The 25756-nt window shown below is 45.1% G+C and overlaps 2 protein-coding genes across 5 annotated transcripts; both read left to right on the top strand.

The window, feature by feature from the left end:
* The first annotated feature begins 959 nt into the window (after window positions 1–959).
* dhx37 (DEAH (Asp-Glu-Ala-His) box polypeptide 37) lies at window positions 960–11339 on the top strand. 3 transcript variants are annotated; one of them, XM_030768497.1, is made up of 27 exons: window positions 960–1065; window positions 1325–1491; window positions 1709–1821; window positions 1997–2396; window positions 2544–2692; window positions 3603–3695; window positions 3843–3939; window positions 4147–4260; window positions 5415–5516; window positions 5728–5842; window positions 6132–6230; window positions 6407–6465; window positions 6551–6698; window positions 6894–6970; window positions 7208–7440; window positions 7584–7695; window positions 7844–7950; window positions 8135–8323; window positions 8547–8671; window positions 8858–8974; window positions 9101–9273; window positions 9658–9772; window positions 10035–10172; window positions 10396–10490; window positions 10618–10691; window positions 10779–10876; window positions 11000–11339. In XM_030768497.1, exons 1-27 carry the CDS (start codon window positions 960–962, stop codon window positions 11074–11076), a joined length of 3492 nt encoding a protein of 1163 aa, XP_030624357.1. In that variant the 3' UTR covers window positions 11077–11339. The 3 variants fall into 3 exon arrangements, with proteins under 3 accessions (XP_030624357.1, XP_030624365.1, XP_030624373.1); XM_030768505.1 differs by having other exon boundaries at window positions 6404–6465; XM_030768513.1 differs by having other exon boundaries at window positions 6132–6238; window positions 6412–6462.
* Window positions 11340–13402: 2063 nt separating this feature from the next.
* On the top strand, window positions 13403–25608 carry LOC115811306 (clustered mitochondria protein homolog). Of its 2 annotated transcripts, XM_030773468.1 has the most exons (27): window positions 13403–13469; window positions 15063–15169; window positions 15505–15676; window positions 16799–16930; window positions 17058–17218; window positions 17524–17678; window positions 17832–17954; window positions 18082–18211; window positions 18427–18519; window positions 18918–19500; window positions 19588–19681; window positions 19796–19869; window positions 20021–20125; window positions 20275–20381; window positions 20482–20628; window positions 20765–20827; window positions 20922–21157; window positions 21264–21348; window positions 21446–21599; window positions 21812–21951; window positions 22097–22177; window positions 22308–22433; window positions 22618–22727; window positions 23110–23203; window positions 23317–23445; window positions 24355–24428; window positions 24642–25608. In XM_030773468.1, the coding sequence occupies exons 1-27, from the start codon at window positions 13424–13426 to the stop codon at window positions 25174–25176; spliced, it is 4056 nt and encodes a 1351-aa protein (XP_030629328.1). In that variant the 5' UTR covers window positions 13403–13423; the 3' UTR covers window positions 25177–25608. The 2 variants fall into 2 exon arrangements, with proteins under 2 accessions (XP_030629328.1, XP_030629322.1); XM_030773462.1 differs by having other exon boundaries at window positions 18918–19681; window positions 20275–20375; window positions 20476–20628.
* The last annotated feature ends 148 nt before the right edge of the window (window positions 25609–25756 follow it).

Below are 25756 nucleotides of genomic sequence, written 5' to 3'. Positions count from 1 at the left end.
CGGTGTATGCAAAACCTGCCAGCTCTATAGCTAAAGGCAGTAGGCGATTTGCTATTTTTAAACAGGGGGTTGTGGCCCAGTGGTCACTGACACAACTCCATAGAGTATATCAGGGGATGGCAGGTTAACAAAGGGGATGCATTTTGGTCATTTTGCTAACAAGGGGGGGTGGTATCCCCTCACATCACCCTACAAATCGCCTACTGCCTAAACGGATCATAAAGTTTATATTATTGCAGATTCTGATGAAGTAGCAGAGTTGAAATACATTTTGACGGTCGTATTAGATAATAATTTAGTAGAAAAACAACAACAAACGATTAGAAAGAATGCCCAAGGAGAAGAAACAGGTAGAATGACCAGTTAAAGTACTGCTACCCACAGCGAACCGTGCCCTGCTTCCATAGGAACTATTGTGAAGAGGTTAGGATGCAACTCGGTGTTATTTAAAGAGGAGACGCTACTACTTAGGAACCCACACGTGAGTTTTTGGACATTAGAGAACCTGTGTTTTGTACGCTGAACAGATGACATCTTTAGAATTTTAAAGGATTTTGTGTTGCTTTGCTAGACATACATCTGTTTATTCAGTCGTTCAACCAGTTGCGCGAGAAAGGGGATACGTTAATGACGTTAATTTGAAGTTAGCCTAGCGAGCTAACCTGCCTTACTGTAAACACTGATGGAGTTCTCAGACAGCACTTGTTAACTTAACCACGCATTATGCGACACAGTTAAACAGCAGCTGTATTCACAATATAATAAAAGCACGTTCACAATTTACATTTTCTTGCTAATATGACATGAAGTAGAAATCCACCAGGTTTGTTAGTTTGACTTTTAAAACTAATACCACCAGTTGACAGACACTCACATCCAGTAACAGTTACTGTTTCAAGGCAGTTTTGTGTATACTTAACGTAATGCTCCACTTATTTATGCCAGTGTAATCAGCGGGGATGGGGAGGCTTCGGAAGAAACATAACTGGAAAGGGAGACAGCAAAGCGACCCACAGACAACAGCTCCGAAACAGCAAGAGAGTGAAGTTGTAATCGAACTCAACGGTAATGCCAACCAGACAGCTCTCTTGTTCATATATGATTTTTAATCATGTGTTAAGTCGACATATTGTATTGTATGAAGCAGAATCGAAACTTGAATTTGGGCGCAGTGCCTTGCTACAGTATTTCCACGCTTAAGACGTTTACTTACTTTGGTAACTTGGTGATATCGTTAAGCCAGCTGATTCAGTGACACTGCTGTTTTGAGTGTCATATGTATGTCAGGGAAGCTCAGTTGTAAGTTTCTGCTGTTTTGACTCAGATGGAGATGTCCTTAAGGGTGTGGATGAGAGCAATGCCCTTGTTCTCCCATCGTCCAAAACCAAGAAGGAGAAAGTAGAAAAACCCGTGCCTAAGAAACAGCCGCTGACCAAGAAACAAAGGAAAAACCTGCAGAAAGTGTTGGAGGTCAAAGAGAAGAAAGCTCAAGTAAGACAAAGACCACGATTGCGTCGAGTTGAATCTTTGGTGTCGTGTTCCAGCCGTAAATTCTTACTGTCTTTCTGTATCCCTAGGTTTTGACATGTTTGACTGAGTGATTTCTAGGACCCCTTCTCATTTCCTCTCTCTTTCACTGTTCCTCCCTCTCTCTTGCTCTCTCTCACTCTCTCTCTCTCTCTCTCTCTCTCTCTCATTTGTTGACTAGAGAGCAGATATCTTGTCTAAGCTGGCAGAAGTTCAGCTACCAGAGACTGAGCTGAAGCTATTGTACACCACCTCCAAACTTGGTACTGGAGAAAAACTCTTCAAGACAAAAGAGTAAGCATATACACATAAGCATATACAACTCATGTCCCAACAGCACACAAACACACACACACACACACACACATACACACACACACACACACACACACACACACGCACATATATATTTTACGCTATGTGCACAAATATGCTTATATGTGTCTTTACATGCTTTTTGCATTTGTAGATCTGTTAGTGATGAGCAGGATGGGGGTTCAGCCCCAGTGAAGATCAGCAGTCTGAGTGGAGCTTACAGGAAGAGAAAGAGGAAAGCGGATGACGAAGGGGACGAGGGAAGCGAGGGGTCAGAGTCCGCAGGCCAGGACACGGACCAATCAGATTCTTCCTCTGAGGAGGAGGAGGAGGAGGAGGAGGAGAATGCTCTAGAGGAAGAGTCTATGGAGAAGACAGAGCCCGCAGCGGAGACGGAAGAGAAACAAGCGGAGGGCAAGGAGGAGGGGGGACAGAGAGAGGAGGAGGGAAAAGAGGAGAAGAAAGAGAAGGATGGTAAAGAAGAGAAAGGGCCAGTGAGCAGCAAAGCCCAGCCAGCCGTCTTTATACCTGTAGACAGATTACCAGACATCCAGGTATGAATACATATATATATGTGTGTGTGTGTGTGTGTGTGTATCAGGCAAAAGGAGCCCTACTTTTGACATTGCTCCTAAGAATACCTATGTGATTAGAGATTCTTCACTGTGTTCGGTGTGTGTGTGTGTGTGTGTGTTTTACAGGAGGCTCGTTTGAAGTTGCCCATCCTTGCCGAGGAGCAGGTGATAATGGAGGCCGTGCGGGAGAACGAGTGTGTGGTTCTTTGCGGAGAGACCGGCAGCGGCAAAACAACGCAGGTCCCGCAGTTCCTCTATGAGGGAGGATATGCCAGGTACACCTCAGACTTAACACTGTCTCACAGCTGCCCTCAGACTTAACACTGTCTCACAGCTGCCCCCAGACTTAACACTGTCTCACAGCTGCCCTCAGACTTAACACTGTCCTACAGCTGCCCCCAGACTTAACACTGTCTCACAGCTGCCCCCAGACTTAACACTGTCCTACAGCTGCCCCCAGACTTAACACTGTCTCACAGCTGCCCTCAGACTTAACACTGTCCTACAGCTGCCCCCAGACTTAACACTGTCCTACAGCTGCCCCCAGACTTAACACTGTCTCACAGCTGCCCCCAGACTTAACACTGTCTCACAGCTGCCCTCAGACTTAACACTGTCCTACAGCTGCCCCCAGACTTAACACTGTCTCACAGCTGCCCCCAGACTTAACACTGTCTCACAGCTGCCCTCAGACTTAACACTGTCCTACAGCTGCCCCCAGACTTAACACTGTCTCACAGCTGCCCTCAGACTTAACACTGTCTCACAGCTGCCCTCAGACTTAACACTGTCTCACAGCTGCCCCCAGACTTAACACTGTCTCACAGCTGCCCCCAGACTTAACACTGTCCTACAGCTGCCCCCAGACTTAACACTGTCTCACAGCTGCCCCCAGACTTAACACTGTCTCACAGCTGCCCCCAGACTTAACACTGTCCTACAGCTGCCCCCAGACTTAGCACTGTCTCACAGCTGCCCCCAGACTTACACTCAAAACATTTATATATCATATCACATCTCAGCACGTCTCAGTATGATATAGTTTACATCTAAAGGAATATCTCAGCTTGTTTTTATATTATTTCGATTTTCTCTTTTTTCTGCATTCTCTCTCTCTTTCTCCTCTCTCTCTCTTTCTCTGTCTCTCTGTTTATGTCTGTCTGTCTCTCTCTCTCTCTCTCTCAGCTCTGGTGGTATAATAGGAGTGACAGAGCCCAGGAGAGTGGCAGCTGTCAGCATGTCTCACCGTGTTGCCAAGGAGATGAATGTTTCAACAGGGTATGACATCATCCTTCCCGTTACTAACTGAAACGTTAAGCCACAAACAAATGAGACAGCAGGACTAACAGCTGTTTCTGTCACTTTCCCATTCAGACCTGTTGCTCATCAGTAACTGTTAACTCTTTTGTGTTTGTTCTCTCTCAGAGTGGTGTCATACCAGATCAGGTATGAGGGGAATGTGACCAAAGACACCAAAATTAAGTTCATGACAGACGGTGTCTTGCTTAAGGAGGTTCAAAAGGTAAGACACGCGCAAAACGCGCTCAAACTGCCTTTCTTCTTTCTCAACTGTTCTCTCTCTCTCTGTCTTGCTCTCTTTCTTTCCCTCTCTCTCTTTCTGTCTCTCTCTCTCTCTCTCTTGCTCGCTCTCTCTCTCATGCTTTCTCACATGTACACACACACACACACACACACACACTCATGCATCCCTCTCTTTTTCTGTGTGTAGGACTTCTTGTTGCAGAAGTACAGTGTGATCATCATTGATGAAGCCCATGAGCGCAGTGTTTACACAGATATCCTCATTGGTCTACTGTCTCGCATTGTCCCACTGCGCAACAAGGTAAAACACTCTCTCACACACTGTCACAATTACCCCTCATATACTCACACACACACTTAATCCCATTTATCTCACACACACTCTCACACACACTTTATCCCATTTATCTCACGCACACTCTCACACACACTTAATCCCATTTATCTCACACTCCCTCACACACACACTTTATCCCATTTATCTCACACTCCCTCTCACACACATTTTATCACATTTATTCCTCATACACTCTCACACACATTTTATCACATTTATTCCTCATACACTCTCACACACATTTTATCACATTTAACCTACATACACTCTCACACACATTTCACTGGCTTACTCTCAAAGACTTAATCATTCTGCAGCCAAGATAAAACAGTCACACAGTGTGGGGAAAATATTGCTTTACTTTATGGCTGTAACTTTTAGAACTAAAATGTGCCTCATGGCTATTGTCACGATGAAATATTAATATTATAGGGACCTGTGCTTGTGTAATTACTATACACTGCAAAAAATGTATCTGTGTGGTAGAACAACGAGGACTTATTATTATTAAGACAACATATTAAGACAAGGCCTGTGTGTGTCTGCTGCAACACCTGGGAGCGAACACCAAGTATCCTGTGCGCCATGAGAAAAGTTATCTCCTAAACCCCCACACATGTCCTTGGACTTGTTTGCCTTACTGTCTGAAAAGCTCTGCGCTCCTTAACCTCAGTGAGAACTGCACCTCATCTCTGAGGTTTGCTTCTCCCAGGATTGTGTAATAAAGCAAAACGATTCGTCACCTCTGAAGTTTGTTGTCTCTGAGATTTAGCAACTATCATCGCAGGGGACCCTGTACAAATTTCCCCTACAGCAGACTCTCGCAAACTTTTCCCACCTGTTCACGCAAACTGTGTCTTCCCGACTAAAATGCTCACGCACACACACACACACTTTATCAGCATGTTTTCACACATCGAAACAATCCGCAGCAAACGGACACAGTCTTCCACATTGCCTCACTGTCATGAGTCATTACCGTTCTACAGATGGACCTACCAGCACAGTAACATACAACACCTCTTTAACAGAGAATATTGCCTTTCGTGTACGAAACGTATATATAGTTTTACGATTATGTATCTGGGGTTTTTGTAACTGTCTGATTCGCTCAACAGAAAGGTTTACCGATGAAGCTGCTGATTATGTCAGCGACGCTGCGAGTGGAAGACTTCACGGAGAACAAGAGGCTTTTCCGTACTCCTCCTCCGGTCATTCAGGTCTCATCCCTCTTTCTTTTCCTCTTCCTCCTTTTCACCTAAAGACTGGCTGCCCTGATTGTGGAGATGAGAGGAGAGGAGGATCTTCCCACAATCAGCACTTCTTTAGTTGTTTTTTTTTTTGTTGTTGTTGTTGTTGTTATTTATTTTTAAATACGGTCATTTCAGTCGTAGAGGGAGGCGTTTAGAGCAGACTGATTTTTACCTTTAGGTGGAAGCACGACAGTTCCCTGTCACGGTCCACTTCAACAAACACACGGCAATGGAGGACTACACCGGAGAGGCATTCCGCAAAACCTGCAAGATTCACCGCATGTTACCACCAGGTCAGGCACACACACACACACACACACACACACACACACACACACACACACACTCACTCTCTCACACAATTTCTCGTTCTCTCACTCTCTCTCGTTGTCTAGAATAAGGGCTGTCATTGTAATCTGTCAACAGCGTAAGAATGACTCAATTCTTGATAAATGCCAAGGCCATGCTGGTGTGATGCCACACCCCTATACGAGCAGTTGCTTTCACATATTATTCATATGCTCTGTGTGTGTGTGTGTGTGTGTGTGTGTGTGTGTGTGTGTGTGTGTGTGCATGTGTCAGGTGGTATCCTGGTGTTCTTGACCGGCCAGGCAGAAGTTCACTCTTTATGCAGGAGACTAAGGAAGGCTTTCCCTTACAGACCCAACAGAGAACAAACAGGTAACTTAGTGACCCATTCCCTCGTCTCTGTGTCAACACCCACACACACAGTCTTATTGTGAAAGACAGCCAGTTTGATTAAAAGGTCAGTGTTAAAACTATGCCTGTGTGTGTGTGTGTGTGTGTGTGTGTGTGTGTGTGTTTGTGTGTGCTTGTGTTTGTGTTTGTGTGAGCAGATGAGGAAAAACCAGAGGAACATAAGAAGTCAAAGAAAGCCAAACACAGGAAAGCCGTGGTATGACACACACACACACACACACACACACACACAACCTCTCTCACTTTTCCCGGCAGTCTTTAACACACTTTCTGTCTCTTAGCCCCTCCCTCGTATAGACCTAGATAATTACTCTGCCCTGCCCGTGGACGAGGGTGACGAAGACAGGCAAGCTGGCATAGATGATGACAATGATGACGATGAAGGCTCAGATCTAGATTTAGATCTTGGCGACCATCCAGAAGACACAGGTGAGAACCCAAAACCGACACTCCCACATACAAAGCCAGTCACTCAGTCTAACGGTCATGAGATTTTAATAGCCTTTGAGGAGTGTGTGCAGGGTTTTTTGAATGTGCGTAAGTTATGATGTGTTATATTTATTTAACGGTAAGCTGTGTATTGTTGTTTGTGTGATTTTGTTTTTTTTGTTTGTTTTTTTTTAGAAGAAAAGGCAGATCCTTCCATTCCTCTTTATGTCCTTCCCCTTTACTCACTTCTCGCACCTGAACAACAAGCCAAGGTACGAAAAAAAAACAACAACCGCCCCACAACCCCCCACCCCCTCTCTTTCTCTCTTTCTCCCTCTCCTCTTCCTTTCTTTCTCTCTTGTACTGTTTTCATAACAATTGTAAAACACTTCCACACCTCTGCACATCTTCTACACCTATATACACCAGTGTATCTCTGTGTTGTTGTTGTTGTTGTTTTTGATTAAATGTGTATGGGGGTAAATGTGTGTGTGTGTGTGTGTGGTCAGGTTTTCCGCCCCTCGCCTGCGGGCACTCGTCTCTGCGTGGTGGCGACGAACGTGGCGGAGACCTCTCTGACCATCCCCGGCATTAAATACGTGGTGGACTGCGGCCGGGTGAAAAAGAGGTTCTACGACAGAGTGACTGGAGTGTCCTCCTTTAAAGTCACCTGGACCTCGCAGGCCTCTGCCAATCAGAGGGCTGGGAGGGCGGGGAGAACAGAACCCGGACACTGCTATAGGTCAGTACTTATAGTGATTCCTTTTATGGTAGTGGTAGAGTAAGAACCGTTTGATATGACATTTAGTGTGATGAAAGGTATGTTATGAACCTGTTTTGTTTGTGTGCATGTGTGTGTGCGTGTGTGTGTGTGTGTATGCACAGACTGTACTCCTCCGCGGTGTTTAGCGATTTCAGTTTGTTCTCCGAGGCTGAGATCACGCGTCGACCTGTGGATGACCTTGTCTTACAGATGAAAGACCTGAACATCGAGAAGGTAAGACACAATCGCTGCTTCTGCCGCCGCACTTAATAACCACTCTCTGCTGCAAATTACAGGCTTTTTTTTAATCACGTGTTTCTGTCAGAAGCTTAATCCGTGCGTGTGTGTGTGCGTGCGTGTGCGTGTGCGTGTTTGTCTTCAGGTGGTGAATTTCCCCTTCCCGACTCCTCCCTCTTCGGAGGCACTGGTGGCCGCCGAGCAGTTACTGATCTCACTGGGAGCACTGGAAGAACCCCCACGTCGTGGACGGTGGGACACCCCCCCCCTCCCCCCCCCCCCCTTTTTTCATTCTTTCAGTCGCTTTTAAGTTTAAGACTTTTAAATGGAGAGCTGTGAGCAAACGCTCTGCCTGATGGTTCTAAGAGTGAAGTGTTTTAATGGCATCAAGACTCGAGTAACATTCTCTCTCTCTCGCTCGCTCGCTCTGTCTCAGGGTGGTGGACATGGAGAGAGCTCGTCTGTGCTGTCCCATAACCCCGCTGGGTCGGGCAATGGCTGCGTTTCCCGTGTCACCGCGCTACGCGAAGATGCTAGCGCTGGGGCAACAGCAGGGCTGTATGCCTTACGTCATCACCGTGGCGGCGGCCATGACCGTCCGCGAGATTTTCGAGGAGCTGGACAGGTACTGCACGTCGGGGTGTGTAAATCCAGACGCGATTATTGCTGAGGGCAAGTTAAAGCAAGCATTCAAACGCACTCTCGCTCTCTCTCTCTCTCTCTCTCTCTCTCTCTCTCTCTCTCTCTCTTTCGCTCTCTATCTTTCTCTCGCGCTCGCTCTCTCTCACTTTCTCACTCTCTCTCTGTATCTTTCTCTCGCGCTCTCTCTCTCTCACTCTCTCTCTCAGGCCAGCGAATAGTGAGGAGGAGAACAGTACACTGGCAGGAAGAAGGGCTCGGTTTGCCCAGATGAGGAGACTGTGGGCTGGGCAAGGCCCGTCTCTACTGCTGGGAGACCTCATGGTTATGCTGGGTAAGACAACAGCAACACACACACACACACATACACAGCACTACGTTTTGTTTGTTTGTTTTTCCAGGCTGAGAAATATGCGGTTGATTTCCTTCCATTCATTTTTATAGTTGTGCTTAATTGCAGAGTAAATATTGTTTTAGTCATAAAAAGGTGACGCGGTACTTCTTGTTTGTGTGGTTACAGGTGCGGTGGGAGCCTGTGAATTTGCCGGGTGCACTCCTCAGTTCTGTGAGGAGAACGGACTGCGTTACAAAGCCATGCTGGAGATCAGACGTCTGAGGGGACAGCTGACCAATGCAGGTGAATAGACCCTGATGCATGTTTACAGAAAGCACCTGTATCATCAGGTAATCATCTACATGATTTATTTGCCATGCAAGACAGTGATTACATCTCTCTCTCTCTCTCTCCCTGTGTGTCACACAGTGAACGCAGTATGCTCTGAGGCTGGGGTGTGTGTGGACAGTAAAATGACCCCCCCCACTGAATCTCAGGTGCTGTGTCTGCGGCAGATTGTGTTGGCAGGATTGGGGGACCACCTGGCCAGACGTGTACAGGCTGAGGAACTGCTGGATCCCAAATGGAAAAACGCTTATAAGGTGACCCATAACATGACCGCATTGTCTCACGTGTACACAAATACACACACACGCACGCGCGCACACACACACAGGTACATACAGACAGACAGACACACACACACACACACCCCCTGCCATCCACCCACAGCATATAAGGATGTCTACCAGAGTATGTAGGTTTTGATCTTAGACTCTTGACTTGTCTCTTTAATGAATGGTCTCAATCGTTTCAGATGTTAATTAAAACCAGTTCCATCAGACAGAAGAAGATTTATTTCATATCGTTTTTGAGATGGCGTGTTGCTCGGCTGTTTTCGGCGCCAGCTAGCGTTTAGATTTTTTTTTTTTTAAGGCGTTTGTATGTTGTCCTGATATTTTTGTCCTCTGCTTGATGTATTATAGACTCCTCTGCTCGATGATCCAGTGTTTATCCACCCATCCTCTGCTCTCCATAAAACACTACCTGAGTTTGTGGTCTACCAGGAAATTATGGAGACTTCCAAGATGTACATGAAAGGTAGGTGTGTGTGTGTGTATGTGTGTGTGAAGTTAAATGTGTATGGAAATGTAAAGTGTAGGCAGAAGATATGAGTGCAGTGTTGCATGCTTTTATTGTGTGTGTAGAGTAGGGGTGTGTGTGTTTGCATGTATTATGTGATTGATCAAGGGAGATTATGTTTAATGTTCACGTGTGTGTGTGTGTGTGTTGGAAGTTGTTTTAGTGATTGTGTTTGAGCGTGTGAGAGTCTTGCAGGCTGATAAATATGTTTGTGTTATAGGTGTATGTGCAGTGCAACCTGAATGGATCCCTAAGCTCCTCCCACAGTACTGCCACTTCAACCCACCGGAGGAAAACCCCGCCCCCTGGTACTGCCCTGCCAGCGGCAGAGTAAAATGCCATCAACAAAGCACCTTCTGTAAGCCTGTGCCTTTCTCTCTCTCCCCCCCCCTCCCCATGTTCCCTCTACTCTGTCCATCGAACAACAGTCCAGTGTTAAACCTTATGTAAGATCTAGGACAGTGTGTGTGTGGTTGTCTTGTTTAGTCAAACCAAGTTATATTTATGTCAGTCTAGTTGTTTGATTGTGAACTCTGTGTGTGTGTGTGTGTGTGTGTGTGTGTGTGTGTTTTTTTTTACAGTCAAAGTCGGTTGGAAACTCCCCACAGTAGAGAGGGATTACCCAGAAGGCCTTGAGAGATACAAGTTTTTTGCCAAATTTCTGTTGGAGGGGCAGGTACTGTGTGTATATAACAATACTTATGAGACTGACAGAGAGGATAGAAGAACAGATGTGGAATGGGATATATCAACAGTATTATCACTAAAATGGAATCTTTTTTTTTTTTGCGATTGTTTTCTAGGTGTGTCCAAAGCTGCAGCAGCATAGTAAATGGTTACTCTCCAGTCCCTCGACCATGCTGAAGACCTGGGCTAAGTAAGGGAGCACGTACAGGTCACAGTGAGCCGTACACATGCCCAGGTTCCTGACGTATTAAAATGGTATGTGCCGGTGTCGTTTCAGGCTGCAGCCCCGGACAGAAGCTCTTCTGTCGGCCCTGGTGTCTGAGAAAGTGGACCATTGGGACGCCTTGCACAACGCGTGGAAGAAAAACGACAAATGTAAGCGTGTGTGTGTGAGAGAGAGTGTGTCACAGAAAAGCTAAACTTTTTAGTTCAGACCTTTTTTTTTTTTTCTTCTTTTTTCTTTTTACATCACGCTTTTTTTTTTTTCTTTCTCTCCAGATCTTCTCTCTTCATACTGTCAGTGGATCCCAGAGTCTGTTCATGAGGAGTTGTCTAAGAGTTGGCCTCCGATCTGATTGGACGATGAAGAGCGGAATCCTGCCACACCACTTCTGTGGTCTGCATACAGCACAACAACCTAATCTTGAACCGCAAACAGGCTGTCCTGCTTATCTCTCAGACTGGCAAGGCAAGAAAACCATTCCAGTGTTTTTACTGGATTGAACCTGGCCATCTTTGTTTTGACTGACAGCGTACATGAAACAGATGGAAATCATCATCTTCATTCAACCTGTCAAAGACACACCCAAAAGTGCCCTCTGGTTGTCACCCAAAGCCCTCAAGCTGCTGTTTTAAGGCGATTTGCTTTTAAAGGAGGACCTCATCAGTAAAAATAAACTGTTTTTGTAATATAAACAAATGATTTTCTTTTTATTGTCTTCGTATTTCATCATGAACCTAGACTAGTGTTTCTCCAACTTGTCAACACCTCTCCCACGCTCTGCATCTTTTATTTCAGCTCAAACAGAAAACACACCTGATTCAACCAATTATCGTACTGTGAATCATCTTAATGAGGGTATGCTGAGACAGGTTGAAACAAAATTGAAATATGAAAAATCGCAGGACAAAAGGGGACTTTGAAGTCCTTGAGAATCACCATGTCGAAACAGTCAATATTCCCCAAAAATGATTTTCCTCCTACGGATGCTTAAATGAAAATGGCGGAGGTTGGGTGGATGCTAACAAGGCTTATGGCCAATGAGTGTGTGGGTGTGAGTGTGTGCACAGTTCAGAAACATGTACGCGTTGAAAGATTTCTTTCAGTGCATTGAACCTGTGGACACATACCTATGCTGGTGACAGCGCTATGCATCTGTGTAGCAAAATAAAATCTTCACCATCAAAATAACTATACATTCTAACATTTCAGCTGCCACCTACAGAAAAATTGTTTTTTCGCTGTTTATGTATGTGCCAAGAAACAGAGATATCCAAGAGGGGCAAGTCAAGAGGGCAGAGTTTCTCAGCTAACCTTCTTGTCGCTATTATTACAACAATGTGATATTTCACTGTGGTAAATGAATAATTATGTCTACAACTGTAATTATGTCTATCGCTGTAAAGCCTTAATGAATCAGGCGAGTGCGAAACTCCTCGTAGATCAAGGAAAAAGCCATGGATATTCTGGTCGGACTGCTAACTCAGCTTGTCAGCTTAATAAATCACTGGCATACATCTCAAAGCAAAGTATTCCAGCAACTTCAAAACAACTGTCTGTAGTTGCAGCATAAGTTCGTTTTAATAGCACCCATAGTAAATCCAAAAGTTCAGGGGCTTACAAAATTTTGGTTGCTTGAAAACCTTTCTTCATCATTTTACATTGCTTTAAATTTGCAGTCGTTTGCGCAATAGAGCATACTTATTACTTTTTTTATTTATTTATTTATTTTTTTACAACTCGTCTGAAAGTTGTCATGTCACTGTGTATCTAGTGAGTACAACAGTACAAAACGTACCCTACAAGGACACAATAGTGAACATACGGTTTCATCTCTCTTCAGCTTCAGCTCCCAGACTCACTTCTACCCGTCAATTATTGATATCCATGCTGCCAGAAACCTGTCCCCCCAAGTTTTTAATGTCATGTTTGCCTTGGAGACTGAATACAAAAGCAGCTTTAACAAACTCCCAACAGATTCCATCAGGACTGGTTAGGTTTGTAAAGGTTAGAGAAATTGCAGACATTCCTACTCGCAACACACACACACACACACATTTTTTTTTCCCTCTAATGACCTTTAGTTGTAACCGACTTTGTCGTTGCCTATAGTGTTTGGGTTAAATTGAAACGTTGTGCTTCGGTGAGCCGTGACACACATCCAGGTACGTGTATGTGCACAGGTTATGGTCATTGAACTTTAATGACTTCAACAGCAGGTGTGGGGTAGGGTTCATCAGCTTGTGTGTGTGTGTGTGTGTGTGTATGCGTATGTATATGAGAGAGAGAGAGAGATGTCCCACCCTGGCCTCAGGGCTAGAGGAGGGAGGGGAGAAGAGAGGGGTGTGTCAGCCAGGAGTGGGGGAAGGGAATCTACACTTGCTGTATGAGAGTAAGAGTGAGTGGAAGACACACCCAGTCAAACATGCTGGGTTTAGGCACGTCGTGCAGGAGGAGGGGGAGGAGGAGGAGGAGGGAGCGTGGTAGGAAGCTGCGGAGTAAAAAAAAAAAAGAAAGAAAAAAAAAAGGGGAGTGGTTGACTTTCCAAAAGAAAAACCAATAAGCACTTCTAGCTTTGCACACATTTGACAGCCCCTGACGCTTCACTGTTGAGGACTGGGAGAAGAAAAATCCACACCGAGAGCGATATAAAGGAAAAAAAAGAAAAGAAAAGAAAAGAAATACAACAGACGGGAAGAATAATGAGGGACACGGCAAAAAGAGGAAATGGAGGACATGCCATAGTGGGTGAGAGCTGGAACTTCATTCTCTAGTTTGTTTGTACTTCAACTGCACTTGAATCATTGCCTCCTGGGGTTTCGTTTTTCCCCTTGATCTGTCATGTCTTCCTGCAATTCTTCACGATTTGACGAAACTACAGTCTGAACTGAACTGTGCTCTGTGGACTGGTATGTGTGCGAAAGTTCTGTGTGGTCATGGGGAGAAACAGACACTGGATTGAGTCCAGGCATACAGCTTAGAGTAGCGAATAGTGTAGATAATGTCATCATAAATCTTTGGGAAGAAGCTACAGGCTCTGCAGATGTGCCTATGTGTTCGTTTCTGTCACTCATTAATCCACTCTTACTACTCAAAAATGCTCGCCTGGTTTTTATTATTATGCAGCTCTTCTACACAGACATCCATTTCTAGATCTCCTTATTTCCTCCATTTTTTCCATTCTTCCTCGACCTCCTCTGAAATCTACCAAAATCTCCGCTGAAATCTACTGAAATCTCTTCTGAAATCTACTGAAATCTCTTCTGAAATCTACGGCGTAATTAACTCAGAAGTTTCACGTTGTTTTCCACCTTTGAACCGCTGGACGCTTCCTCCTTTGTAATTAAAGTGTTCTGATTAAATAAACGTGTTCCTACTACTGCCAAAGTTTCTCTGTCGCTTTTTCTCAACGTCTCTCCGCTTCACTCGGAGATACTTATTCTGACACGTTTTCTCTCTCTCTCTCTCTCTCTTACGCTCTCTCTCTCGCTCTCTCACACACACACGCTCACTCACCTGCTAGACAAATGTCTTGGGGTTTTCTTCACATTGTAGCGTACTTTGCGGTACATGTTTTGGCAACTGTGGCGCACTGCCAACGCAACCCACTCAGGGGCATTCCTATCCTTCATTAAGAACGCGTTTCTCTCGAGGCTACAGTCCATCATCAAAAATAAGCTTTCCTTAACCCCACTCTCATAAACCAGACTTAAACGACACATATTGTTACAACTTTGCCTCGACACTGAACAAATGTTGAAGTCTAAGTGTTTTTATCTGACCTTAATGTTGCCCATGCGGCAATTTGTTGGGTACCAGGTTTAATTGGGGGAGGGGGTGGGGGGGATTGTACGGCAGAGGGTGGAGTGCCTCAAGGTGACACCCCTTCATCTCTGAAGGGAAATTTAGATGCTGTGTGTGCCTGAACAAGCTCAAGCCGAATCAAGCTGAGTCTTGTTTGGCTAAAGAAATTAACTTTAACTACAGCAGTACTGGGTTTGCCTTTAATGTTTTTTTTAGCCTGAAGTTAGAACAAAACCCTTGTGGTCAATTTAATCCTTACTTTCGCCCCAACATCCTCTGCAATACATGAATGGTAAAATTGGTATCTAGAAACTGATTGGCGAATCACTGGTGTATCCCTAAACTTAAAAATGTGTTTACATTTTTTTTTTTTTTTTTGTAATCGCTGAAATTTTTAAATAACTATAACTTCACACTGTTTAAGGATTATGTAATTTCTCTCTCTTCAAACCTCAGGCAAGATCCTGTCTTCTTTCTCACTTACATCACACAGCTGTCTCACAAATATGTATTGAGTTATACTCATATTTTGCTCAGATGTCCATCCAACCAATGGGAAAAGAACTTCTGGCCTCAAACAGGAAGAGGATGGGTCATTTCCTGTCAAGGTTCAGGGGGCTGGGGTGGACCCCTTTGAGCTGCAGGTGAAGTGGTGTGTGTGTATGTGTGTTGTATGTTTGAATATGTGTAGTTGTGTTATATCTGACGCTGTTACAAAGCTAGCTCTTTGCAGAGTGAGAAGAGAAAAGTGCAAAGATTTGAATGAATGAACATGACGCAAATCATATTATAACATAGCAACAGACCAAACAAATAAAGGTTTATCTCTCATCTAAACTCAGAGCCTCCAATCCTGTCACCAGGCTCAAAAGAAAAAAAGAAAATCAGAAATAATAGACCCCTGCAGCTCTCAGTCAGTACATTTACATATATATATATATCTTAACGCATTTTAATAACTTTTTGATTTGCTGTGCAGGTACATGGCTTCTGGCTGGTCCAGGATGCCTTGTTATCCATAATGGGCAAAGAGGAGGTGGCTCCCCGCACATCTCTCTCTCTGGCCCTGTCTGGCGTAGTCCTTGACCCCCTGGCTGAACTCCAGAGCATCAAGGGCTTTAAAGCTGGAGTTACATTCAGGCTGGTGGAGGGTAAGTTTCTCGTCACAGTCAAAGTCAGCTTATACAAGCCAGAACATTCCAAGCCGTGTGTTGACAGATTTAACTCCCAGGCCTGAGGACTAAGATTTATCTGCTGTACTTTACTTGACCGTGCTGTGCTTGAACGTATTTGAGAAGTGACCACTTAGTATAAGTTGAAAGACTGTGAGAGTGGGTCTCATTTGCCTGAGTGGATTCATAAATACCTTGAAGCAATCTATATGAGGTTTCTCCGGCCTGTCCAGTGACTGTTTTGACCACGGGGGAAAGTAACCCTTCACTAAAGACTTTTTACAGCGTAAAGCCTGGAATATTTGTGATTCCTCCGAAGATTGTGTTCTCAGATATTTGTCATTTGTGTTCTGAGTTTTTACAGCACCTGCTTGGCCCGCAGGCTAGATCCAGACGCTCTGTTTGGTCCTTTTTTTTCACAGATGTGGCAGTTTACATGTGCCAGAGACTGTGGGGACAGCTCAAAGACAATAGGCAGTTTGAAATACGACACACGGCTAAAACTGGAATAATTTGTCAAAATTTGAATAACATGACATTTCTCACGCTCTTTATTAGTTCCAGTCTCATAGACACACACAATAGAAGTATACGTTTGAAGTACATGCTTAGAATAAGCGTGAGTGTAACAATACTAGTTCTACGACACTGGTTTGCCTTAGCGTATATGCAAATCCGATGTGTGATTACACAGCACATTGGATAATCTATCCGTGGGATCTCTCCTGTACCCACTGACATGGGAGAACGCTACAATGTCCTTTTTTTTTTTATTTAGAATGAATGAAGATGTCTGGCTTTGTAATTCTTTTTTTTCTCTCTTGCTCTTGTGGGAGGAAAGCGTCGTGGAATGAAGTAGGATATTTAGCGGTTTTACGTAGCGCTAAAAGAGAGGATTGAAAGCTAGCATTGGTCATTTACAGACATACTGTGTGTACGTGGTGTAATCCCAGGAGTAAGTGTGCCGGAGAGCATCCTTGGTTGGTTGCAGTGGTGTAACGTGACTTTTGAACTCTGAACCCTTTGACTTTTAATGTGTGTGACTCTGTCCGTTTTTTTGTTTGTTTGTTTGTTTTGGGTTTTTTTTTTTTTTGTTCATAGAGTTGTACACTCCGCGATCGGCACAAGCACACCTGGCGCGTGTGCAGGAAATACTGAGAGCTCCAAGTCCCCAAGATTCACTGAGAGAGGGCAGATCACCTAGTTTTCTCAACACGCTCACACAGACCACAGGTAATGGACGCAAAACCGGCGTGCGGATGGCGTGTACGTGTTTTACGAGCTTGTGTGTTTGTCAAAGTTTTAACAGCTCTCTCCCGTGTTTTGTGCCTGTGTGTGTGTGTGTGTGTGTGTGTGTCAGATTCTCCTTCACCAGCTCATTCGACCAAAGGCAAGCGTTCGGGAGCTAACAATAAGACAGAACCTCCTGCAGAACTGCCCTCCCCTCCTGACTATATCCTGCCTGGGGTATCAGAGCGCCCCCCTCTGACAACCCTCCTCCCCAGTACCTCAAATAATGAGGTACACACATCCAATACAAACACACACACATATTTACACACTTTGACCACAGGCTCACACGCAAAGGTATCGATAATTGTGATGAGCACACACACACACACACACACACACACGAACATGCAATCTTGAGACAATACACTCACAGACAGTGATGTACAAAGTCGTCCTATGCATTCATTTATTAAGAGCGCAATACAAACTACAAGCATATGAGACATTGCAGAGTTCTTCAGTTACTTGAAGGGGGGATGATTCAGCTCTTTGGTGAGCAAGTTGCTGAATAACATTGACGATTTCTTCTTAAGGTCCCCAGTTGTCTGCTTGACCTGTCGCTGAGCAACTGGAACCCTCCTCCTGGCTCCAGAAAATTGCAGGGTGACTTCCTGTATATCAGCGTTAGAACTTTGGAAGGCCAACACTATGAGATCACTTCCTGTACCCGGGGGTTCTTTCTAAACAGGTGAGAGAGCTCAGGAGGGATTTGGAGAGATTTTCTGTTTTGTTTTGTTTTGTTTTGTTTTGTCCAGGGAAGAGCAAAACCAACACAAATAACATAATCCCGTTTTCATACAGGTGACTGTAACTCTCTCTGCTTGGTTGGTTTTTTTTTCAGGTCAACGATGGAAATGTTTGATCCTCGGCCCGCGCCCTCATCTCAGCTTTGTCACTGCCTGACTGACCTGCTGTCTCAAATCAGCCCAAAGTTTAAGCACAATTTTGTTGCTCTTAGACACAGGTAACACAATATCACCTTTTTTTTTCTCTCTTTGAGTCTCTCTTAGTAATGTAATATCAGTCATTGCACAGATAGTAAAAGTATTTGTTTGTGTGTGTGTGTGTGTGTGTGTATGTTGTTATGTCAGATCCACGCTGCCTGCTATAGAGGCCATGCCCACTCCATACCCTACACTCTGTTGGTTGGGTCCCTCCACACTTCACTCACACAAAAATGACTATAGTCACAAACTGGGCCTAGAGCAACTCAACGCACAGGTACTCACCCTCCTTCTCTCTTTCTAGCTCTTTTTCCTTTTGCTTTCATTTCTCCCTCCCTCTCTCTCTCTCCCTCTCTCTCTCTCTCTCTCTCTCTCTGTGCATGTTTCCCCTAGCTCCGTCACGCTTTGAGTGATGTGTATTGAATTTCTACAGGTGTGTTAGTATTTGTGTATGTGTGTGTATAAGTCAGGTATGCTGGTGTGTATTAACAGGCTCCAGACTGGAATGAAGAGTTACAAGCGGCCAGAGATTTGCCACAGACTACCCTGGAAGAGAGACTACAGAGGGAACGGACGTTACTGCAGGTTCCCCAGCTCAGCCTCTTAACAAACTCTCCCTGCGCATGCACAAAATGAACAATATAAGATGATTATGCCGGCTTTATCGTCTTCAATCAGTTCCAATCGCCCCCACCCCCTCCCCATCCCACCCCCATCCTTCACATTTTTGTCTCTGCCCAGCACTACCACACCTCCACTTTCACTGATCAACTACTAATCACACCCTTGATTAGTTGAATCAGCTGTGATGATGTGGATAATCAGTCGAATCTGGTGTGCTGTGCCATAAGATAAACTTGCACAACAGGGGGTTCCCTGAGGAATGGATTGAAAACCACGCTGTTGACACACGCATACATGCTATTCTCTCACACACACTGATACACAAACACACTTATATCTCCTTGTCTCTAATTATCCAGGTAAACAGTGCCTTTGTGTGGGGTCTTGCTCAGGCAGCTGAGAAGGTCGTAGATGGCTACGTGGACCCAGTCAATGCTGGCAGTGAAGATCCAGCTTTCCTGTGGGGAGGTTTATTCCTGAATGCGGGTGGTGCGGGTGGAGAGTGGCTCGGCGGAGAGCGAGGGCGGAAGGCGGCGCAGCGGTTGGAGCTGGGTGGGGTTCAGGCTTACAGTGACCTGGAAGGCGACCTTCAGGCTCTGCACACGTTACCCACTGCCCTGGCGGACTACCGGGGCGTCCGTTTGTCCGCGCAGGGATTGGCCCCTGGCCTACACGGTCCCGACCAGTCTGGAGCTCCAAGGGGCCTGCTGTACGGCTACAGCGCGGGAATTCAGGAGAATCCGGCCCGCCGGAAACTTCTGGAGCTTCTGGCCCAAGCCGCGAAGGCGCTCTCCCTTCAGAGGCATTCTGTCGTCGGGCCGACCGGCCACCAGCTCCCCCTCTTCACCTCCTCCGACGCCCAGGGCCTGCTGGGAGCGGACGGACGCTACTATCTGCTGGACGTGTTCCGCACCATGCCGGCCGACGTCAACTTCCAACCGGGCGAGGAAGACGGAGGGGGGAAGGAGGGAGGAGAAAAAGAAGTCGAAGAAGAAGAAGAAGAAGAAGAAGAAGAAAGGAAACAGCAAGGAGAAGACGGGGATGTCTCCTCTTTCCCACGGCGCTACCCTCACGGTCTTTGCCGCCTGAGACCGGAGCTGGTCAAAGCTTTCGTTCAGCATAAGTGAGGATCACTCCGTCTTAAGTGGTTTTCTTTTTAACATATTAACCATGAACATGTGGGAGCTTGCACTCATCTTTTTTTTTTTTTTTTTTCCCTCTCCCTTCCCTCTTTCAGGCACTCGCAGTTTACAACGCGGGTGAGAGAGAGAATGGAGGAAAACGGAGGAGTGGAGGAGTGCGTTAAACCCGGTAAATGTCGCTTTCCCACGGGGGGGGGGGGGGGGGGGGTGTGTGTGAAAACGTCTGCCTATGCTGTGACTCATTTTTCGATGCCACGACCCGATTAAGTGCGTCTGTACGTGTTAATGGATGCGTTCTGGTGACTTTTTCTTTCTTATAGGTGATTCTCGGGGCACGGACGCCGTGAGAGGGGCGTGTAAAGATGTTGGATCACTGAGCGACATTATCTTTGAGATGCGCTTCAATCCGAACGTCTTCTCCCCTGGTATGACTCATACGTAGCATCATCTCCATCAGTTATGTCACTTTGTTCTAGTTTACTTAGCTGTCTGTTTTAGGCGTGTCGATTTATTCGCTATGTTCATTTGCAGGCTCTCCCTGTCTCTCTCTCTCTCTCTCTTTTTCTGTCTGTAGGTGTGGAGTTTCACCCCTCTGACAGTGGGGCTGTTTCCCTTCAGAAGAAGTTACTGAGAGAGGCGGCCACTTTTATCATTAATGACCAAATCCCTGCATTTGTGAGTGTCGATCCTGATACTGTAAATTTGAGATTTCTCGATAGTGTGAGTATGATGTAGCTTATTGTTTTATAATGGGTGTGTGGGTGTGTGTTTTCAGATCAAGGAATGTCTGTGTGGTAGTGAAATGCCTGTGGATGGTGCAACTCTGCGTCAGGCCATGCATCAAAGAGGAATAAACCTGCGTTATCTGGGTCAACTGATCTCCTCTATCAGCCAATCAGATCAGAAGGATCAGCTCAGGCACATTACGGTAAGGCTCTGACAGGTTCTAATTCACAAAAAAAAAAAAAGTTTTCTCAATCAGTGTTGGATGACTCAGCATTATTGTAGTTAACACTGCCTCTCCTTTCTCTCTCTCTCTCTCTCTCACTGTCTTTCTCTTTCAGAGGCTGGCATATAGTGAAGTTGTTATGCGTTGTGCTCGAAGGGTCTTTAACAGCTACATACAGGTAAGTTTCCCACTGCCTTAAATATTCATTCATCATAATCACAATAGTCATAAAAATTATTTTTCATGTTTTTCTTCTTTTTTTGTATCTTTAGGGTGTGGAGGTGTCCAGCCTTTCAGCGGCCGTCAGCCACTTCCTTTGCTGTTTACTGGTACCTCATTTTAGCCCCGCCTCTAACGGGGAGGAGTCTAAGAAGCGTTCCAAGAGGCGGGGTCGTGGAGGCGGAGCTGCCAGTGATAGCCCCGCATGGAGCGCGCTCAGTGGGAATGAACTGTGGAGCCTCATTTGCCAAGATGCTGTGGAGACATACGGCTTAAAACAGGGACTTGGGTAAGAGAGAAATGAGTTCTCTAAAACCATACATCCCCCATACTTTACTTCAGAACACCCACAAGATACTATGTTAACGTATGTGGGGGGGGGGGGTATGTTGCAGTACCACTGTTGACCACTTGGTGGAGAAATACGGCGTGCAGAAGATCGCTTTGTTACGGGAGCTGTGTTTGAAGATTGGTATACAGGTAACGTGCGTTGTCGGGTTTACCAGGTATTCCAAACCAATTTTCACCGTTGATGAACCCTGACCCTCTCATTTATTTGTGTTAATGTGTCTCACAGCTCCGTCTCAGAGAATATGTACTCGACAACCGAAACAAAGCCCCCATCTCCCCTGACGACGTGCTCAACATCCTCCCCGTTGTTAAACACTTAACGATGACAACCAGCGATGCTTCACGAGTGTTCCGCTCTGCTCAGAACAGCCTTCAGAAAGGTGTGTGTTAGTATATGCTGGGGCGTCTAACTGGTGGAAAAGTAGTATGTATGTTTTCCGTTTTTAGCTCTGTGTGTGTGTGTTTGACGGACAGTCTCTTGTGCTTCTTTGGGCTGCTGAAGCAGGTTGTTTGATGGCGTGAGCCTCTGTATTGGCCGCAGTAGTGTACTGTAGATGTTTAACTGATGGTTCTGCACCCCCCCACCCCTCAGGGCTGTTGGAACAAGCGTACGAGCAGCTTAAGGAAGCGTCCTATCTGTTTGGCCGCGTTTGTGACGACCTGAACCCTGAAGCCTGTCACTGCCTCAGTCTGCTGGCCAAGGTGGCCTACATCCAGGGTCACCCAGCTGAGGTATGTCTTTGTGCTTTTTGTTTCGGCATATCGGTATGCTGTTTTTTAATCCATCCTCAAATTCACTTACTCAGTTAATAAATTCAGTTCCATTCTGATCCAAGTCCTTTCCCTCTCTCCCTCTCTCTCTCTCTCTTCTCCATAGGCTCGTAGCATTCAGCTTAAGGTGGTGGTCATCAGTGAGAGAGTGTTGGGCTTCGACCATCCTAACACTATTCAACAATACGTAAGCAATGCAACATCTAGCACCACCCAGTGGAATCCATGACCTATTTAACCATCTGTAGAACTCATAGTCACATCCCTCTTTCTCTCTCTCTCTCTCTCTCTCTCTCTCTCTCTCTCTCTGTGTCCAGGCTCTCTTGTCGGTCTATATGTTTGCCGGAGGTGAGATTGCCCTGGCACTGCGTTGTCTGTACCGGGCTCGGCTGCTGATGCTGCTTGTTCATGGAGAGGACCATCCTTACATTGCCACACTGGATGTGAGTCAATCAACCATCTGCTAATACTAATATGAATACTAACTGCCTCCCCCCACCTGCCTTTACAGCGAACTTTGGCTGATCATATATAACAACTTATGAACCCATACCAATCATAAACGTCCCCTCACGTCGACTTGACTTATCCACCAGAGTGACCGTGTCTCTCTCTCTCTTCCGTCAGAGTTCTCTGGGTTTAGTTCTTCAGGGAGAACAGTCACTGCAGTATCTTCAGAACGCACTGAAGCTCAACATCTCTTTCAGAGGAGCGATGGACCAGCAAACTGCCCTTAAGTAAGACAACACACGTGTGCACACCCCCCTCCCCCCCCCCTTCAGTTTCTCATTCGTTCAGTTTTATTATCTGTTGTCCCCATGGTCTTCCCCCACCCTGTGGCGTAATAACACATTTTCGAATGCGAGGACAGAGGGTACGGTGATACTCTCTCTTGGAATGAGAGAAGAGTTCCCAGCTGGGAAAGGCTGGATTACACAAACTTCTATTGTGGGCAACCTCAAAGAGTGGAATGAACAAAAGAACAAACCAACAGTAAACTCTGGCGACTGTGTAAAATGTGGGTTCCTGTGTGAAATGTGAGGGGGATGTTTGGTTCGAGGTGTGGAACTGCTTAGTGATGCTATCTCTAAATTTCTCTAATTTTCTGCCCTGCTACAGTCACCATCTGCTGGCCCAGAGAATGTGTGTGGTAGGAGATTATAGAGGGGCCATGAATCACGAGAGGGAGGCTCTCAACGCTTTTCAGAACCAGGTCAGGAACCATTTGGCTTTGGTGTCTTGAGCGTGTACACAGTATCTACGGAGCATATGAGTTTGAGTCTATAAGGTTTTTCAAAGGTGACTGTTTCTATGTTTCTGCTGCAGTGGGGACAGAATCATCCACAGACCAAATGTAGCTCTGATTTCCTGAGTGCCATTACCCAGCAGGCTGTGCGGGTGGAGCGGTCCATAAGACAAGGAGGGGCAGAAGCGTCAGAGATGGCCACACCTGAGGTGAACAAAAAAAAAAAAAACAGGGAAAACAAGGTCCTTTCTAATGGGGAAAGGTCAAAGTAGTGATTTACTGATAAGTCATTACTGAGAGTTTGATTCTTGACTTAACATGTCAGTTAACATGTTTGAATTGAAAGGAACATGTTAAAATAACCTACATTTGAAGAAGTAATTTATGTGGCGTTGTTTCAGTAAGGGTGGTATAAGCAAGGTACTGACGTCATCCACAAACACACCTGCCGCTCACTCATTCTCAGGTGCCAAACACAGAGAACAAATGGTTGAATGAATGTTTTTGACGCTGAATAAAGCACCAATTAACACCAAATAACTCTGAACTACATCATAGTGGTTTCCAAAATCTGCAAAAAAATGACCTGAGGTAATCGATAAAAGTTATATTTTAATTGGTGACTTAGGTCATTTATTTACAAAGAGCGGTCAGTGTAGCGGTCAGTAGTCTCGGGCTCCATTACGGGGGAGTTTGTGGCGTTTGCAACTGTTCTGTTCAAATACGGTTTTGAAAAGGAGCTAATGGAAAACACATCTGTATCTCTATCTGTCAAAATGTCAAAATATCAAACCAGACCGGATATGATCATTTTTATTAAAAGAAAAATGTTTTTCCAGAAATCAGTCAATCCTACGCACAAAGGAAGGCGGGATTCTTCTTCTGACCTTGTAGCCACTTGCCCCAGTTAAACAATTAATTGCTCATACTAACTGAACACAGTATTAGAATTCCTACATGCCAGTTGGATGACAAATGAAGAAAATAGACGTCTGTCCAGATTTCTTCTCGATCTCGGCTTAGTTAGGGAAGAAAAATTCATTCTGTAATTTTATAAACGTTGTTAACCTGTGAGTTTACATCATAAATCTGATACATCTCTCACTATCTACTGACAGAACCTGTGTCCCTCAACGGAGACCACTCTGGAGCAGCTGGCTTTAGTCAATGGGATCTTGAAGACATCGTACAGGTATGTTGGGTCAAGGTGTCAAGGCAGCCATACTGATTAGGGGTTTAAGTGTTTTGGCAAGATGCTTTGAATACTCTGATGGGTTTGTTAAAAAAAAAAAAAAACTAGATCGTCATCGGGCGTTTATTGAATAAAAGTTACCTTTGTTTGTCAGGTGGTGTCACCCAAAGTTATGATTACCGTTCTTATGGATTATATGTGTTGTTCTTTCAGCACGAGGATTTTGGAATTCAAAGAGAAACTGAAAGAAAGGAGAGCAGCGCAGGAGGCGGCCAAGGCCAAAGAAGAACTTTCAGAGGGCACCAATGGGGAGAAGGCTGAAGAGCCAACAGCCAATGATGAAGCCGTCGCCGAGGAAGCAGCTTCCGGTGATGGGCTGGTGAAGGAGGAAACCAATGGAAACGCTGAAAACCATCAGGAAGAATCTGATTCGCTCGAGCCGAAATCTGACCAACCCCAAACAAATGGCCATATTGAGTCTAACCTTCAGAATGGGCATTCGATAACAAGTGACACTGATGAAGAAGAAGAAGGACCCATAACTGCCAAGGACCAATCAGGATTACCAAATGGAACGACCCCTGAGAGCCAATCAGAGCCAAAGAAGACTGTCATCACACCTCAAGATGACCAGTCAGAGCCACTCCCAACTAAACATCTTTTGATGCAGAATGGAGCCGAAAATGAGATCCCAGCAGCAAATGATAAGCCAATCACTGTGGAGACTGACAGTACAGTTGACCAGTGAAGACCTGAAATGTCAGAGCATAGCACTGGATAAGATATTATGAGCTGGTCACTTAAATTTGACAAAATAGGAAAGCCACATCTACTGTAGCTAATGATACAAAGTTTTGACTGAGGAAATTAAAAAAGAAAAATTCCATTATGGTCAATTCAATAAAAAGATACCAAAAAAAGATACAGAACTTTGCACAGAGATATATTCTGAGTTTTCACAATGGCATGTCAGCTGTAGGCCCTCTACAGGCTTAGAGAGCAAAATGAATATCCTGAAGGAAAAAGAATGTAGCCAGTAATCAGAGGAGAACAGAACAGAGAGAGAGAGAGAGAGACAAAGGCAAGATAATCCAAAACAAAACTGAGTCGTTATTAAATCTCTTTTTCATTGACTTAAGTCTCAGTGAAACTGTATGTGATGGTGGGATGTGGGGAAATATTTCTGCAGTTGTTTGTTGCCCCCCTTTTTTTTTTTTTTGATGGATTTCATTAAACACACTACTTTCCTACTAAATACTTTATGTGGAATTTTGTGGTTGTGTCTAGGTGTTCTTAGGTCTGTAACTTATCAAATTCAGCATTGAGTG

This window comes from Chanos chanos, chromosome 1 (assembly GCF_902362185.1).
Source record: "Chanos chanos chromosome 1, fChaCha1.1, whole genome shotgun sequence".
NCBI lineage: Eukaryota > Metazoa > Chordata > Actinopteri > Gonorynchiformes > Chanidae > Chanos > Chanos chanos.
The sequence above is the reverse complement of the archived record's forward strand: the minus strand, read 5'-3'. Positions and strand labels throughout refer to the sequence as shown.